The 13,949-nt window shown below is 32.6% G+C and overlaps 2 protein-coding genes across 2 annotated transcripts; both read left to right on the top strand.

Moving 5' to 3' along the window:
• The first annotated feature begins 570 nt into the window (after positions 1 to 570).
• On the top strand, positions 571 to 13,375 carry LOC148606110 (mutS protein homolog 4-like). The gene is made up of 5 exons (XM_088546081.1): positions 571 to 616; positions 10,812 to 10,882; positions 11,818 to 11,921; positions 12,429 to 12,517; positions 13,214 to 13,375. Exons 3-5 carry the CDS (start codon positions 11,843 to 11,845, stop codon positions 13,373 to 13,375), a joined length of 330 nt encoding a protein of 109 aa, XP_088402207.1. The 5' UTR covers positions 571 to 616; positions 10,812 to 10,882; positions 11,818 to 11,842.
• On the top strand, positions 3,984 to 9,868 carry LOC148606111 (mutS protein homolog 4-like). Its single transcript, XM_088546008.1, has 7 exons — positions 3,984 to 4,553; positions 5,277 to 5,401; positions 6,051 to 6,145; positions 7,324 to 7,371; positions 8,709 to 8,876; positions 9,286 to 9,358; positions 9,783 to 9,868. The coding sequence occupies exons 1-7, from the start codon at positions 4,543 to 4,545 to the stop codon at positions 9,866 to 9,868; spliced, it is 606 nt and encodes a 201-aa protein (XP_088402134.1). The 5' UTR covers positions 3,984 to 4,542.
• Positions 13,376 to 13,949: the final 574 nt, after the last annotated feature.

Raw genomic sequence — 13,949 nt, 5'->3', positions numbered from 1 at the left:
TTCACATTGAGATTTTATTTAAATTTTAAAATCATTGTTTGTTTTTCTAATTTTGATGAAAGAAATGAACTACATCATACAAAATGCCACCAACAACTCATTAATCATAATTGATGAACTTGGTAGAGGTGATTTACTCACACATGTTTGAAAATGAAATATATTTGATTTTTAAATTTCTTAACTTGGGGAAAAACACTTTTAGTTATGAAGTATGGATGTGGACTATGAATGTATTATTGGCTCATATATGCCACGATTTTGTACAAAACTAACAAGTTAACATTTAGTGGTCATAAAACCAGCGAAAATAGGATATTTATACCAACTGTATAAAATATGTTGTATTGTTAAGACTTCAAATCAAGAAATCAAAGCAGTCCCCATTAAAAGGTTTGTCCATCCTGCATTTTGTTTAGAAAAAAAAATTAACTTTTGTCGAATTATCTTATTTGGACCCCCCCTCTTTATAGAGCTGTTCAACTCTGAACCCTAAAGTCGTGATATAATGTGAATTCCTGTTTAACTGTTAACCCATTTGTCTGTCACAGGAACCAGTGAAGAGGAGGGAGTTGGTATCTGTCATGCTGTCTGTGAATTTCTTCTTGGAATTAAGGTTTGCTAAACCTCGTTAAATATTATAGATGTTTTTTTAACATCGAATATTTTCTTCTAGTAAAATGTATACTGTAACTGTACATATTTTCGTGTGATACTTATATCCAGAATGATTTTTTTTCAACATTAAGCAGAATTCTACTATTTGAAATCCAGATTGTACTCTTTCTGTCTGTTTATTTCCCATTTTATCAACTTATGTTTTGTTTGATGACCTTGTAAAATCATCCCTGTTGTATACAATAATTTTGCAGTCATGCACTAGCCGCAAAAATAAGTACATGCAAAGAAGATTTTCTACCATTGTTCTTTATGCAAAAACTACAATTTCTGCGAAAAACAAGTACCCATCAATGAGTTCATAGACCAATAATTATGAAATTATGTACCTGCAAAAATGAGTATAATTACTGGACATAGATTCTCCTTCAGTGGTCAATGGTTAAAAATATTTCTCTTACTGGTAAAGTTAAGATTTTCATCCTGCAAGCTTTAGTGGGCTTGTTGAAACTTTGAATTTACCGTAGAGAGCGGAGAAATACTTTAAATAAAGAATAGGATGAAAAATCATCTGTTTTTCCTATTAAATCTGTAGGAAACTTAGAAAATGGAAAATGGGAAAACTATTGTAGAAATTAAATCACCACCTGGTGATTAAAAGTGACATGCATTTTAATTCACTTGCTTAGAATTGAAGAAAGAAAATTAAAAAGAATAAGAACCATGACATATTGTCATTTGTTGTGCTTGTAATTAATCATTTACTAGGGTTAGTTATAAAGGCTGAGATACAAATTATTACCTGGTAGCATCCACCCATATATTTCCACCGTATTTAATTAGGTTTAGCTGGTTATATGACACAGATTTAACACCCTCCAGCTCACTTGCACTATTAGCAATACTATAAGTAAAAGTTCTATGTCTAAGTAGTCTCCTTACAGCATATGGTCCTTTTTTCAGGCCTTTACATTTCTTGTAACTCACTTCATCGAGCTGACAAATCTGGACAGTTAATACCCTAATGTGGACAAGTAAGTAAGTATTTGCAAGTAGTCCTTTTAATATTCATTTGTGTAATGTATAATCAGTTTCTTTATGTCTGTTTTAACAAGGGACTCTGACCTTTTTGAAATAATTTTTGGGTGTGTTTAAAGGGGAGGGTTGTGATCATGCTAATGTACTTTAACCCCACCATATTTTAACGCCTGTCCCAGGTCAGGAATTTCTGGCCTGTGTATGTATTGTTTCATTTTCACTTTAAGTTTATTTTTATGTTTCTGGAGTATGTAGGAGTAACTATTTCACTGTACCTGTGTATAATGTTGTTTTGGGGTCAGCTGCAGACTGCCCTGTGGTAGAAGGGTTTCCTCATTCACTGAAGACTTTTGGATGGCTTTGAGCTGACATTTGCCATCCCAGTTGAATTGTTGCTTCTTTGATTATCACCATATCCATTTTCATTACATGTTCTCTATCACAAGAAGATAAAGGATTTGTACATGTTATATGGTCTGCGTACATCTGTCTGGCATATGTACATCTTTTTTTTTCTGGCATGAGTTCTTGAAAAGTTGATATTTTGGTTCTTGGCCTATTTTCCATTAATTATACTAATTTCACAGGAAACCCTCTGTGTATATGTGTGTGTGTTTTTTTCTTTTTTCTTTTTTACATTGTTCCTGACTAGAAAAATGATGAGGTGGCTGCACTAGTAGCCGTTTTCACACAAAACAAATGGTAAAAGTAAAATTAGTGAAAAGACAATACTTAATCTTATATGACATCATAACTTACAACTAATTTACTATTGCCATATTTTGTGAAAAGGATCACTGATTTTTATTTTTACATGAATACAGTGAAACAAATTGGCAGTGTATACCTCCATTACAAAATCAGTAGTATGAACTCTGGTTTGATCCCCTCTTACAGTTACTGCTTCCAGATACAGAGAGTAATGAACACAGAGTGGAATTGTGAAAAGATCATCTATACACATGTACTGGATAAAGGAAAAACTATGGAGAAACATTATGGTAAACATCTCACTATGTATTTTTGATACGTTTTCATATTTTGTTTAGGTTCATGATAAACTTGTGGTTGAAATGGAATGTTTAGAAAGTATATACATCTGCATGATCGAAATTGATTTGTTTATTGTGTCATATTTGTCATCTTTATCTACCCAAGATGTGACACTTTACCAGCAACATGGTGAATGTTTCTAGAAGAGCAAACCAGTGCACCTGGTTCATGCTCCCACATGTTTTGTGGAGTTTGATTTGCTGATTTACTTTTTTTTCATATTGCTTGTTGTTTGTGTCTTTTTTCTTTGTCTTTGCGTTATCCTTGGAATACCTATTCTGGCGTCGAATTCACGAAAAGTCGTAAATTTGAAATTGATCCTAAATTATGATGTGACAATATTATTTTAGGTGTGGCATCATTACTTACAATCAACTTTACTGTTACGATTTTTTGTGACTTGGACGCCTGGTTCACTTGATTTCCTGTCTGTTTCCACAGGCCTACAGCTAGCAGAGATATCTATCATGCCTGAAGTTTTACCTGCTCAAATTTAGTAAGTAATTTACCAGGTACCTGAAGTTTTACCTGTCCAGATGTAGTAATATTCTGGGTACCTGAAGTTTACCTGTCCAGATGTAGTAATATTCTGGGTACCTGCATTTTTACCTGCCCAGATTTAGTAAGTAATTTACCAGGTACTGAAGTTTTACCTGTCCAGATTTAGTAAGTAATTTACCAGGTACCTGAAGTTTTACCTGTCCAGATGTAGTAATATTCTGGGTACCTGCATTTTTACCTGCCCAGATTTAGTAAGTAATTTACCAGGTACTGAAGTTTTACCTGTCCAGATTTAGTAAGTAATTTACCAGGTACCTGAAGTTTTACCTGTCCAGATGTAGTAATATTATGGGTACCTTCATTTTCACCTGTCCAGATTTAGTAAGTAATTCTGACTTATTAGATCAGTTACCCTTGATTTTAATGTTAACAAAGCATGGACATTTCTTATTACAAATCTGTCACGACTGTATCTGATTAACATAAAGAGGTGGAGATTAGCATCGGATGTGGAGGAAAGGTACCGTAAGAATTTGGTCAATTTAGTTCCTTATTTAGTAATGTCCATTGTTGAATAAAATAATTATTTGGCTTTACTGAATCCTTTGCTAGAAAGAAATGGAACATCATTATTTTCTCTCTCATATCACTACTGTTTACCTTTTACTTGCACTTTCTGAACTTTCCAAGTTCTAATTCTAATTTCAGATCAAATTGAATGGTGAGAAATAATGTATAGACTTATGAGTTTTGGTTTCTTATTTTACTTTGTTAAATATCTTGTTGTTTAGTTCTTGTTTATTTCTTGATTGTTTTATTTGTGAACAATTATTTTCCAATAAAGACTGTACATGCTGTACAGATAGTCCAGTGTTCTAGTATTCCATATTCCTGTTACCCAGGGCAGGTAGAATATTGTTGCTGGATAGTTATTTTATTCCATTTTCCTCTTTGCAAGTAATTACCAAAAGAATTTTTGCAATTTGTTGCAAAGAAGAATTTGTTTGTTGATAGGTATTTTTTCATTATGGCATAGCATTCCTGTGGAAACTTCTGAAAATAAAGTGATGAAAAAAATCTTGAAACACTGAGAGTAGACAAACCATCAAAGACAGAATATCTAGAACATTGTTTATGTTTCCCTGTTCCTGAAATGTCCTTATATAATTGGCTAAGCTTTTTATAAGCTAAAACACATGATATTCCAATCAAAGTGTCATTTATGAAGAAAATGTAAGAAATAAAGACTTCTGTATTTGATTGGATGATGACCTAATTACATTTTTTTCTGTTTCAGACAGAATTAGACAATCATTACATGAGATTTACCTAATGACCAACATGTAAGTTTATTTTATCTTATTTTTAATTTCTATTGTATGTCCTTCTATTGATGGTAGAATCAGTTGAAGAGAATGATAATGAATATGGTACTAATTTGAGCAATTTAATTTGATTTATGATATGTGATAATAGGCCGTCTATATACCTGGTATATGTTTACTGAAGCTGTATTTTTACTTGAGAAAAAACAGCTGATTTAATGTAGACCATATTTAAGTTGTCTATCGACATATTGAAATAATCTTTACTTGATAGTATTCATGGTATTAGTTTGATAGTGTTTGAATAAAAAGGTGAATTGTTTTACCAACCAGTTTGTTGATACTGTTTTACCGGACTAGTGAAGGGTTTACTAAATAACATCGTAGACCAGACAGGCTGTATGTACAGGATTAGAGAAACTTATCTTTACTGAACGATTCTATTTTGATCAATTATACATCGAATGAGTTGTATATTGGAATCACCTTCTCTGTCTGTCATTCTATCTATCCATCTGTCCAAATTTGGTAGTAATTTCTCGGCTCCCAATGGGTGGATTGATATCATATTTTGGTCTATAGCTTCATATAGATTGGGCATACGTAGTAAGCCATTTTTGGCTCTGTCAAATATCAACATATAGTACGAGTAGGGTTGTACCCATCACACTAACATGTGCAATTTCATGTTATGTTTTCAATTGAGATGTTTGTTTAACTATGTTAATTACATTTTATCAGAGTAGTAAAAGAGTTACTTGACAACATCAGAGACCAGATAGGATGTCTTTACAAGCTGACAGAGGCCGTATCTTTACTTGACATGCTACTGTCTTTTGCCAGTAGCTGTACTCTCTCCAACTATGGTTAGTTTAATCTTCAGTTTTATAAGTTCTTCAATGGCAAATTTGAGACAACTGTTATGCAAATAAAAATTGGGATTCAACTGAATATTTGCTAGGTCTGCACCAATGTAAAATTAAAGTTTGCTAACTAGTTGAAATATTTCATATCTGTTTTTTTTATTTTTATACAGGGATCTTGCTTTTCCTCTTCCAAGTTTCATCTGCAACTCAACAGAAACTGCTGAATTAACTCTGATGAAACTTTTGAACTTCATTATCACATGATGCTGTTGTACACCTTTTATTTTTCATTTCCTTCAGAATGACTTTAAGGTTTCATAATGAAAAGCATATGCTATGTTATTCATTGACCAAGGAGGGAGCAATCTTCCAATCTGCAGTTTGAAAGAATTTCATGACATTTTAATACTTTCTTTATGAAACAATGATATTGTGCACCTTCTTTTCTTGTATTTCCATCTGAACAACATTGGGGGTTTTATGTTTCGTTTGCAAAATTGATAGCAAAGTATCCATGAGCTATGCTGGCATTATTTCTAGTATCAGACTTGGATGTAGAAAACAAAACCACCTAAACCTGATACTACCCTTAATTAATGGAATGGATATAATCAGGTATTATATAATAACAGCATCAATTCTTTTGCAGTGAGACCAGAATTTACAGACACCTTGGCAATAAAACTAGGGCGGCATCCTATCTTAGAGAAAATCTCATGTGATCCACCAGTTCCTAACAATGCCGTAAGTTTCTCTTTAGGCTATACCAAGTTAATATTTAGACCATAACCAAGTTACTATTTCTATTTAGGTCATACCAAGTTACTATTTACGCCATACCAAGTTACCTATTTTGGCCATACCAGTGTTTCCTTTAACACAAATCTTTGCGTAATTTACGCATAAAATGTGATCTGACTCCCAAAAAATTGCTAGAGGGTCACACGGACACCCCCCCACCCCCCCCCCCCCAAACGCTTTCACTGAAAAAAATTGTTAATTACGTAAATTTGTTTGAGTATCGATTTTCTAAATATAGAGTAACTCTCAGACGTTTACGTTACACTCAACGGTAAGTGATAGGGCTGCGCAATTATGATACAATACAAAACAAATATAATTACGAACTGAAATCAAGATATCATGTGTTTAACCACATTTTAATTTTTTGACTTGGTTCAGGTTCTCAAGGTTTGAAAATGTGACCCTTCAAAATCTCATCTGACCCTCAAATACACACCAAAGGGTCATGATGACCCTCAAGTCAGAAAAAGTCCAAAAACACTGGGCCATACCAAGTTACTGTTTAGGCCATACCAAATTAATATTTTGGCCATACCAAGTTATTGTTCAGGTTATACCAAATTAATATTTAGGCCATACAAATTTACTATTTAGGCCTTACCAAGTTACTGTTTAGGCCATACCAAATAAATATTTAGGCCATATCAAATTACTGTTTAGGCCATACCAAGTTAATATTTAGGCCATACCAAGTTTCTGTTTCGTTCCTGTGTTTTGCTGCATTAACTTAGAGCAAAAAAAAAATTACTATGAACTAATTTAATTGCATTCTACAGGAAAAAATTGTTCTTCCATATTTTCTTCTTTATTTCTGAATTATTCATTGTTAACTCCATGAAGATTACAGTTCAATGTATCATTTGTATTATAATAAAGAGGTTTTAGTGCAATCCTACATGGGCCTGATTTTTATGATAGATCAACTATTGAGTTGCATGTGAAACTTCCATGAATATCAACTATTTTTTCCTGTGCATGTAGAATGATATTCAGATTGTAAGCATTCACGTGCAAGAATTAATGCTAATTTATTTTCTATGTCAAAGAGGACTTCTATCTAGTGTAATACAGAACAAAGATTACTGATTTTTTTATTTATTTTTTTTTCTCCATTTCAGTATGCCTCTGATGATAGTAATTTCTTCGTAATCACTGGTCCCAATATGGTTAGTATTTTATAAATTCCATGCTACACATACTTCATCAATATTAGTAGTTCTGGGAGAAATACCCACAATACTATGAAATCTTATATGATATAGGCTTGGCAAAACAATAGAACCTTTTCCAATATCTGTGGAGCCATAATTTTGTTTGGTGGGAATTGTGTTAGCATTATATATTGAAGGAGTGTCATTGTTATGTTACTTTGGATTTTATTACTTTTGTTGCCCAGGCCTTTCAGAGTTTTTTACATGTGTTTACGCATATTGAAGACCTTTTGATCATCTCTGTAAGTATTTTCTATTTTTATAAAGGTTATATATGGTGGTACATTTGTTGTGTTTCACTATATCTGTTCCTTTTTTGATGACTTTTGCAATATTACAAAAATTCTTTGATTGCTTGCTGACTTCAAACAGGAGGAAATTACACATACTTATTCAATTGCCACCATCGATAGTGATTTAGCCGTGAAAGAGTGTATTTTCAGAAAGTGAGTGAAGTTTATGGTTCTTTTACAGAGAAAAGCTTACATTGAATGATCTACTTATGGTTTAACCAGAACCCTTTATTATCTGCCTATTATTTTTTTACACTTTCAACACATTGTAATTTCAGCTTTTGTTCTAAGAAACTTGAAATGTTAACACGCTTGGCTTTTGTAGATACTGTGAGCATACATGCATTGTATCATACATTTTGGCACCATTTCTCTACAAGTACACACACAGTATACTGTCATTACCTGTTCATACTCGCATTGATATTAATAATGTCACCAGTCATACTTACGTGTATACATGGTTTATAATACTTAAGTACAAATGTGTATAAGGTGTGGCACATGAAAAAAAATTTATACCTCATAACCTCAAGAAATAACTGTCAAAGTGTTTGTAAAGTTTGCCTTTTAAAGAAATTGATAGGTCAAATTTAGTTGAAATGCACTATGGAAAAATGGCGGGAAAATTTTCTGGTCTAAACTGGACACAGTACTGTGAAACCTGCCTAAACCAGACACATAACACTGTGAAACAGGTTTAAACAGACACTTAACACTGTGAAACCGGTCTAAACCAGACACATATCACTGTGAAACCAGTCTAAAACAGACACAGGAAAAGGTCCTTTTTAATGCATTTTGAACCTTGATTAAAAATACCTGTCTAAAAGAAATTGATTCTGAAGTCCAAAGGAAATTCAGTTTAGCCAGGTTTCACTTCACTTAAAATCTTCACTAGCATGTTGCTGTAACTAGTTCTAAGAAACAACTAAATCAGCAGAAAGATAAAATATCTTATGTCTAATACACTTTCTAAAACATCCTTTCTTTCACCAGAGTGGTAAGAGTACATACCTGCGACAGATAGCCATGCTGCAGATTATGGCTCAGATTGGTTCCTATGTTCCAGCAGAATACGCCTCATTTAGGATTACCAATCAAATCTTCTCTAGAATAGGCAGTGATGACGATATGGAAACTAACTCGTCTACATTTATGGTTGAGGTATGGTATTTTAAATTCACCCTAGTACACTACACTGTTATGTAATAATGATACTTGTGTATATGTAAAAAAGAAATGATGAGATCAATTCTTATAACATTCATTCTTGTGTTCATGTATAATACATACATGTAGTTTGTGGCCACTTTATGTTTTTGAAATAAATTCCATGCCTTTTTGATGAAGTACACTATATGTGGTAAAATTTGTTCAATATCTTTCAAAGGTCTCATTTTGATGAGAATAAATTGACCTTATTTTTCTATGTCGTCTTTTATTCAAGACAAATTCATTTTAAACAAATAAGAACTAGAAGCAATTCATTGATTTTATTAGGATTAATAGGGAGATAATTCACATTGAGATTTTATTTAAGTTTTAAAATCATTGTTTGTTTTTCTAATTTTAGATGAAAGAAATGAACTACATCATACAAAATGCCACCAACAACTCATTAATCAAAATTGATGAACTTGGTAGAGGTGATTAACTCACATATGTTTGAAAATGAAATGTATTTGATTTTTAAATTTCTTAACTTGGGGAAAAACACTTTTAGTTATGAAGTATGGATGTGGACTATGAATGTATTATTGGCTCATATAAGCCATGATTTTGCACAAAACTAACAAGTTAACATGTAGTGGTCATAAAACCAGTGAAAATAAGATATTTATACCAACTGTATAAAATATGCAGTATTGTTAAGACTTCAAATCAAGAAATCAAAGCAGTCCTCATTAAAAGGTTTGTCCAATCTGCATTTTGTTTAGAAAAAAAATATTAACTTTGTAGAAATATCTGATTTGTACCCCGCCCTCTTTATAGAACTGTTCAACTCTGAACCCTAAAGTTGTGATATAAAGTGAATTCTTGTTTAACTGTTAACCCATTTGTCTGTCACAGGAACCAGTGCAGAGGAGGGAGTTGGTATCTGTCATGCTGTCTGTGAATTTCTTCTTGGAATTAAAGTTTGTTATACCTCATTATAGAATTTTTTTAACATACAATATTTTCTTCTAGTAAAATATATACTGTAACTGTACTTATTTTCGTGTGATACTTATATCCAGAATGATTTTTTTCCGACATTTAGCAGAATTTTGCTATTTTAAATCCGGATTGTACTGTTTCTGTTTATTTATTTCCCATTTTACCAATTTCTGTTTTGTTTGATGACCTTGTAAAATCATTCTTGTTGTATTCAAGAATTTTGCAGTCATGTACTAGCCACAAAAATATGTACATGCAAAGAAGTATTTCTACCATTGTTCTTTATGCAAAAACTACAATTTCTGCGAAAAACAAGTACCCATCAATTAGTTCATAGACCAGTAATTATGAAATTAAGTACCTGCGAAAATGAGTATAATTACTGTACATAGATTCTCCTTCAGTGGTGAATGGTTAAAATTATTTCTCCAATCTTGCTGGTAAAGTTAAGATTTTCATCCTGCAAGCTTTAGTGAGCTTGTTGAAACTTTGAATTTACCATAGAGAGTGGAGAAATACTTCAAATCAAGAATAGGCTGAAAAACCATCTGTTTTTCCTATTAAATCTGTAGAAAACTTAGAAAATGGAAAATGGGAAAACTATTGTAGAAATTAAATCACCACCTGGTGATTAAAAGTGACATGCATTTTAATTCACCTGCTTAGAATTGAAGTAAGAAAATTAAAAAGAATAAGAACCATGACATATTGTCATTTGTTGTGCTTGTAATTAATCATTTACTAGGGTTAGTTATAAAGGCTGAGATACAAATTATTACCTGGTAGCATCCACCCATATATTTCGACCATATTTAATTAGGTTTAGCTGGTTATATGACACAGATTTAACACCCTTCTGCTCACTTGTACTATTAGCAATACTATAAGTAAAAGTTCTATGTCTAAGTAGTCTCTTTACAGCATATGGTCCTTTTTTTTTAGGCCTTTACATTTTTTGTAACTCACTTCATTGAGCTGACAAATCTGGACAGTTTATACCCTAATGTGGAAAAGTAAGTAAATATGTGCAAGTAGTCCTTTTAATGTTCATTTGTGTAATGTATAATCAGTTTCTTTATGTCTGTTTTAACAAGGGACTCTGACCTTTTTGAAATAATTTTTAGGTGTGTTTAAAGGGGAGGGTTGTGATCATGCCAGTGTATTTTAACCCCACCGTATTTTTAGCGCCTGTCCCAGGTCAGGAAGTTCTGGCATGTGTATGTATTGTTTCATTTTCACTTTAATTTTACTTTTATGTTTCTGGAGTATGTAGGGGTAACTATTTCACTGTACCTGTGTATAATGTTGTTTTGGGGCCAGCTACAGACTGCCCTGTGGTATAAGGGTTTCCTCGTTCATTGAAGACTTGTGGATGGCCTTGAGCTGACATTTGCCATCCCAGTTGGATTGTTGCTTCTTTGACTATCACCATATCCATTCTCATTACATGTTCTCTATCACAACAAGATAAAGGGATTGATACACGTTATATGGTCTGCGTACATCTGTCTGGCATATGTACGTCATTTTTTTCTGGCATGAGTCCTTGAAAAGTTGGTATGTTGGCTCTTGGCCTATTTTCCATTAATTATACTAATTTCACAGGAAATCCTCTGTGTATGTGTGTGTGTGTGTGTGCGTGTGTTTTTTTTTCTTTTTTTTGTCCTATTTTTTTACATTGTTCCTGACTAGAAAAATGATAAGGTGGCTGCACTAGTAGCCGTTTTCACACAAAACAAATGGTAAAAGTAAAATTAGTGAAAAGTTATAACAACACAATACTTAATCTAATATGACATCATAACTTACGACTAATTTACTATTGCCATATTTTGTGAAAAGGATCACTGATTTTTACTTTTTACATGAATACAGTGATACAAATTGGCAGTATACTCCTCCATTACAAAATCAGTAGTATGAACTCTGGTTTGATCTTCTCTTACAGTTACTGCTTTCAGATACAGAGAGTAATGAACACAGAGTGGAATTGTGAAAAGATCATCTATACACATGTACTGGCTAAAGGAAAAATTATGGAGAAACATTATGGTAAACATCTCACTATGCATTTTTGATACATTTTCATATTTTTTTAAGTTCATGATAAACTTGTGGTTCAAATGGAATGTTTAGAAAATATATACATCTGCATGATCAGAACTTATTTGTTTATTGTGTCATATTTATCCTCATTATCTACCCAAGATGTGACACTTTACAAGTAACATGGTGAATGTTTCTAGGAAAGCAGAATGCTTACCCAACCAGTGCACCTGGTCCATGCTCCCACATTTTTTTGTGGAGACTGGTTTGCTGATTTAATTTTGTTTTTTTCATGTTGTTTGTTGTTTGTGTCTTTTTTCTTTGTCTTTGCTTTATCCTAGGATTACCTATCGTTCAAATCCTGGCGTCGAATTCACAAAAAGTCGTAAGTGTGAAATTGATCCTAAATTATGACTGTTTTAGGCTATTTCATTACTTACAATTAACTTTACTGTTACGATTTTTTTGTGAATTGGACGCCTGGTTCACTTGATTTCCTGTCTGTTTCCACAGGCCTACAGCTAGCAGAGATATCTACCATGCCTAAAGCTGTAATTGATAAATCTAAGGAAGTAACAAAGAAAATAGCTTCAGAGAAACAGGTAAAATAATAATTTGTATTTACACTTCTCACGCCTAAACAAGTAATTTAGGGGTGGGCTTCTAATTTGGTAGGGATTCTCGAAAAATGACTGAATATCATTATCGTTATGTATTGGTGCAGACTACCCTTGTACATATATAGTTTCAACTTTGATAGCAAATACCTTCCTCATATGTGATATTTTTTTCTAGGAACTTAAGTTTTGTCATTACTTAGTAGAAAACAAATTAAATTATATAAGATTTTTTTAAGTAAACAATTCTGACTACAGGATGTGATGTGGTCCATTGAAAGAAGGTCAAAATTAAGGACATTTAAATCAGTTCATATGTCATATATACCCTATTTCCAAGTCTCACCATTTGTCATGTTCACCCCATCTGCAGGTCATTACCATATGCATTAATTAGAAGAAAAAATGATGGTATATATTTCTGAACTTTATATAGAAAACCCAACTTGTAGATCAGAATAAAATAGAAAAAGTGTGGATTGGGAGTTCCAAGCATGAAAAATGCCAAAATTTCTGATCGCTGATCAACATCTATGCAAAATAAGGACTTTTTATTACATTTTACTCTATGATGTTCAAAAATTTTAGGCACACCTATTATTTTTTGCATCCTCTTGAGAGTACATATTGAAAATTAATCAGGGTTTTTCAAAATTGTAAATTATTTTCTGTATTTTGTAGTCAAATCAGGAAGTGGAAAGAGAACTTAAGCAACAAAGAGCAGTATTTAAGTTAGCCACACGCCTGATACAGACTGCTAGGAACTCGAGGCTGGATGAAAATGGACTGAAACTTTACTTTAAATCACTGAAGAAGCAGTATGAAGACACAATAGGACACTGACAGTGATGTTTAGATCAAACAGTGTGATACTAGTTTATTATTCCAGACCATATTGATGTACAAGTTTTTCCTTTGTTCTATCTGCCTGCTATTTTCTGTCTTAGACTTCTATCATGAATCTGAATTTTATTGATGATTTCCAATGACACAATTCCATCTATTTTCTGCTATGTTGCTGAAAAACAGATTAATACTTGTTCTGTAGGCCTCAACAAAATATCATATTTCATACTATTAGGGCCACCTTGATGATTTCTTCCAAATTTCAAAACTACCATTATTCTGCATTTTTGTTGATAACAATTGTGGAACAGTACCGGAATCAATCCATGCAACTTTTTTTAGGATCCATCATAGATAGGTCACATGACTCCTGATCAGTACATTACAGTAAATGTATTTATGGATAAGTTTGTTTCCTTTCTCTTTTTACATAGATATTACCAATGCAATCACATATCATTTTAAGACAAGTGGAAATTACAAAACAATATGTTTGATTCACTGTTTGCCAAAATTTGAATGAACCAATCATCTGTCATTTTACATAACAAAACTCTGGTCATCAGTCATG

This window comes from Perna viridis, chromosome 9 (assembly GCF_037379345.1).
Source record: "Perna viridis isolate PV_CMFRI_1.1 ecotype Kerala chromosome 9, ASM3737934v1, whole genome shotgun sequence".
Taxonomy (NCBI): Eukaryota; Metazoa; Mollusca; class Bivalvia; order Mytilida; family Mytilidae; genus Perna; species Perna viridis.
Note: the sequence above shows the minus strand (reverse complement) of the source record. Positions and strands in the feature narration are given on the sequence as shown.

Coding starts and splice junctions, on each gene's coding strand:
- LOC148606111 (XM_088546008.1), top strand. Junction 5,402..6,050: donor CTGTACTCTCTCCAACTATG/GTTAGTTTAATC, acceptor ATTCTTTTGCAG/TGAGACCAGAATTTACAGAC. Junction 9,359..9,782: donor AATTGATGAACTTGGTAGAG/GTGATTAACTCA, acceptor TGTCTGTCACAG/GAACCAGTGCAGAGGAGGGA.
- LOC148606110 (XM_088546081.1), top strand. CDS start 11,843: ATGAACACAGAGTGGAATTGTGAAAAGATCATCTATACACATGTACTG. Junction 11,922..12,428: donor AATTATGGAGAAACATTATG/GTAAACATCTCA, acceptor CTGTTTCCACAG/GCCTACAGCTAGCAGAGATA. Junction 12,518..13,213: donor AAATAGCTTCAGAGAAACAG/GTAAAATAATAA, acceptor TGTATTTTGTAG/TCAAATCAGGAAGTGGAAAG.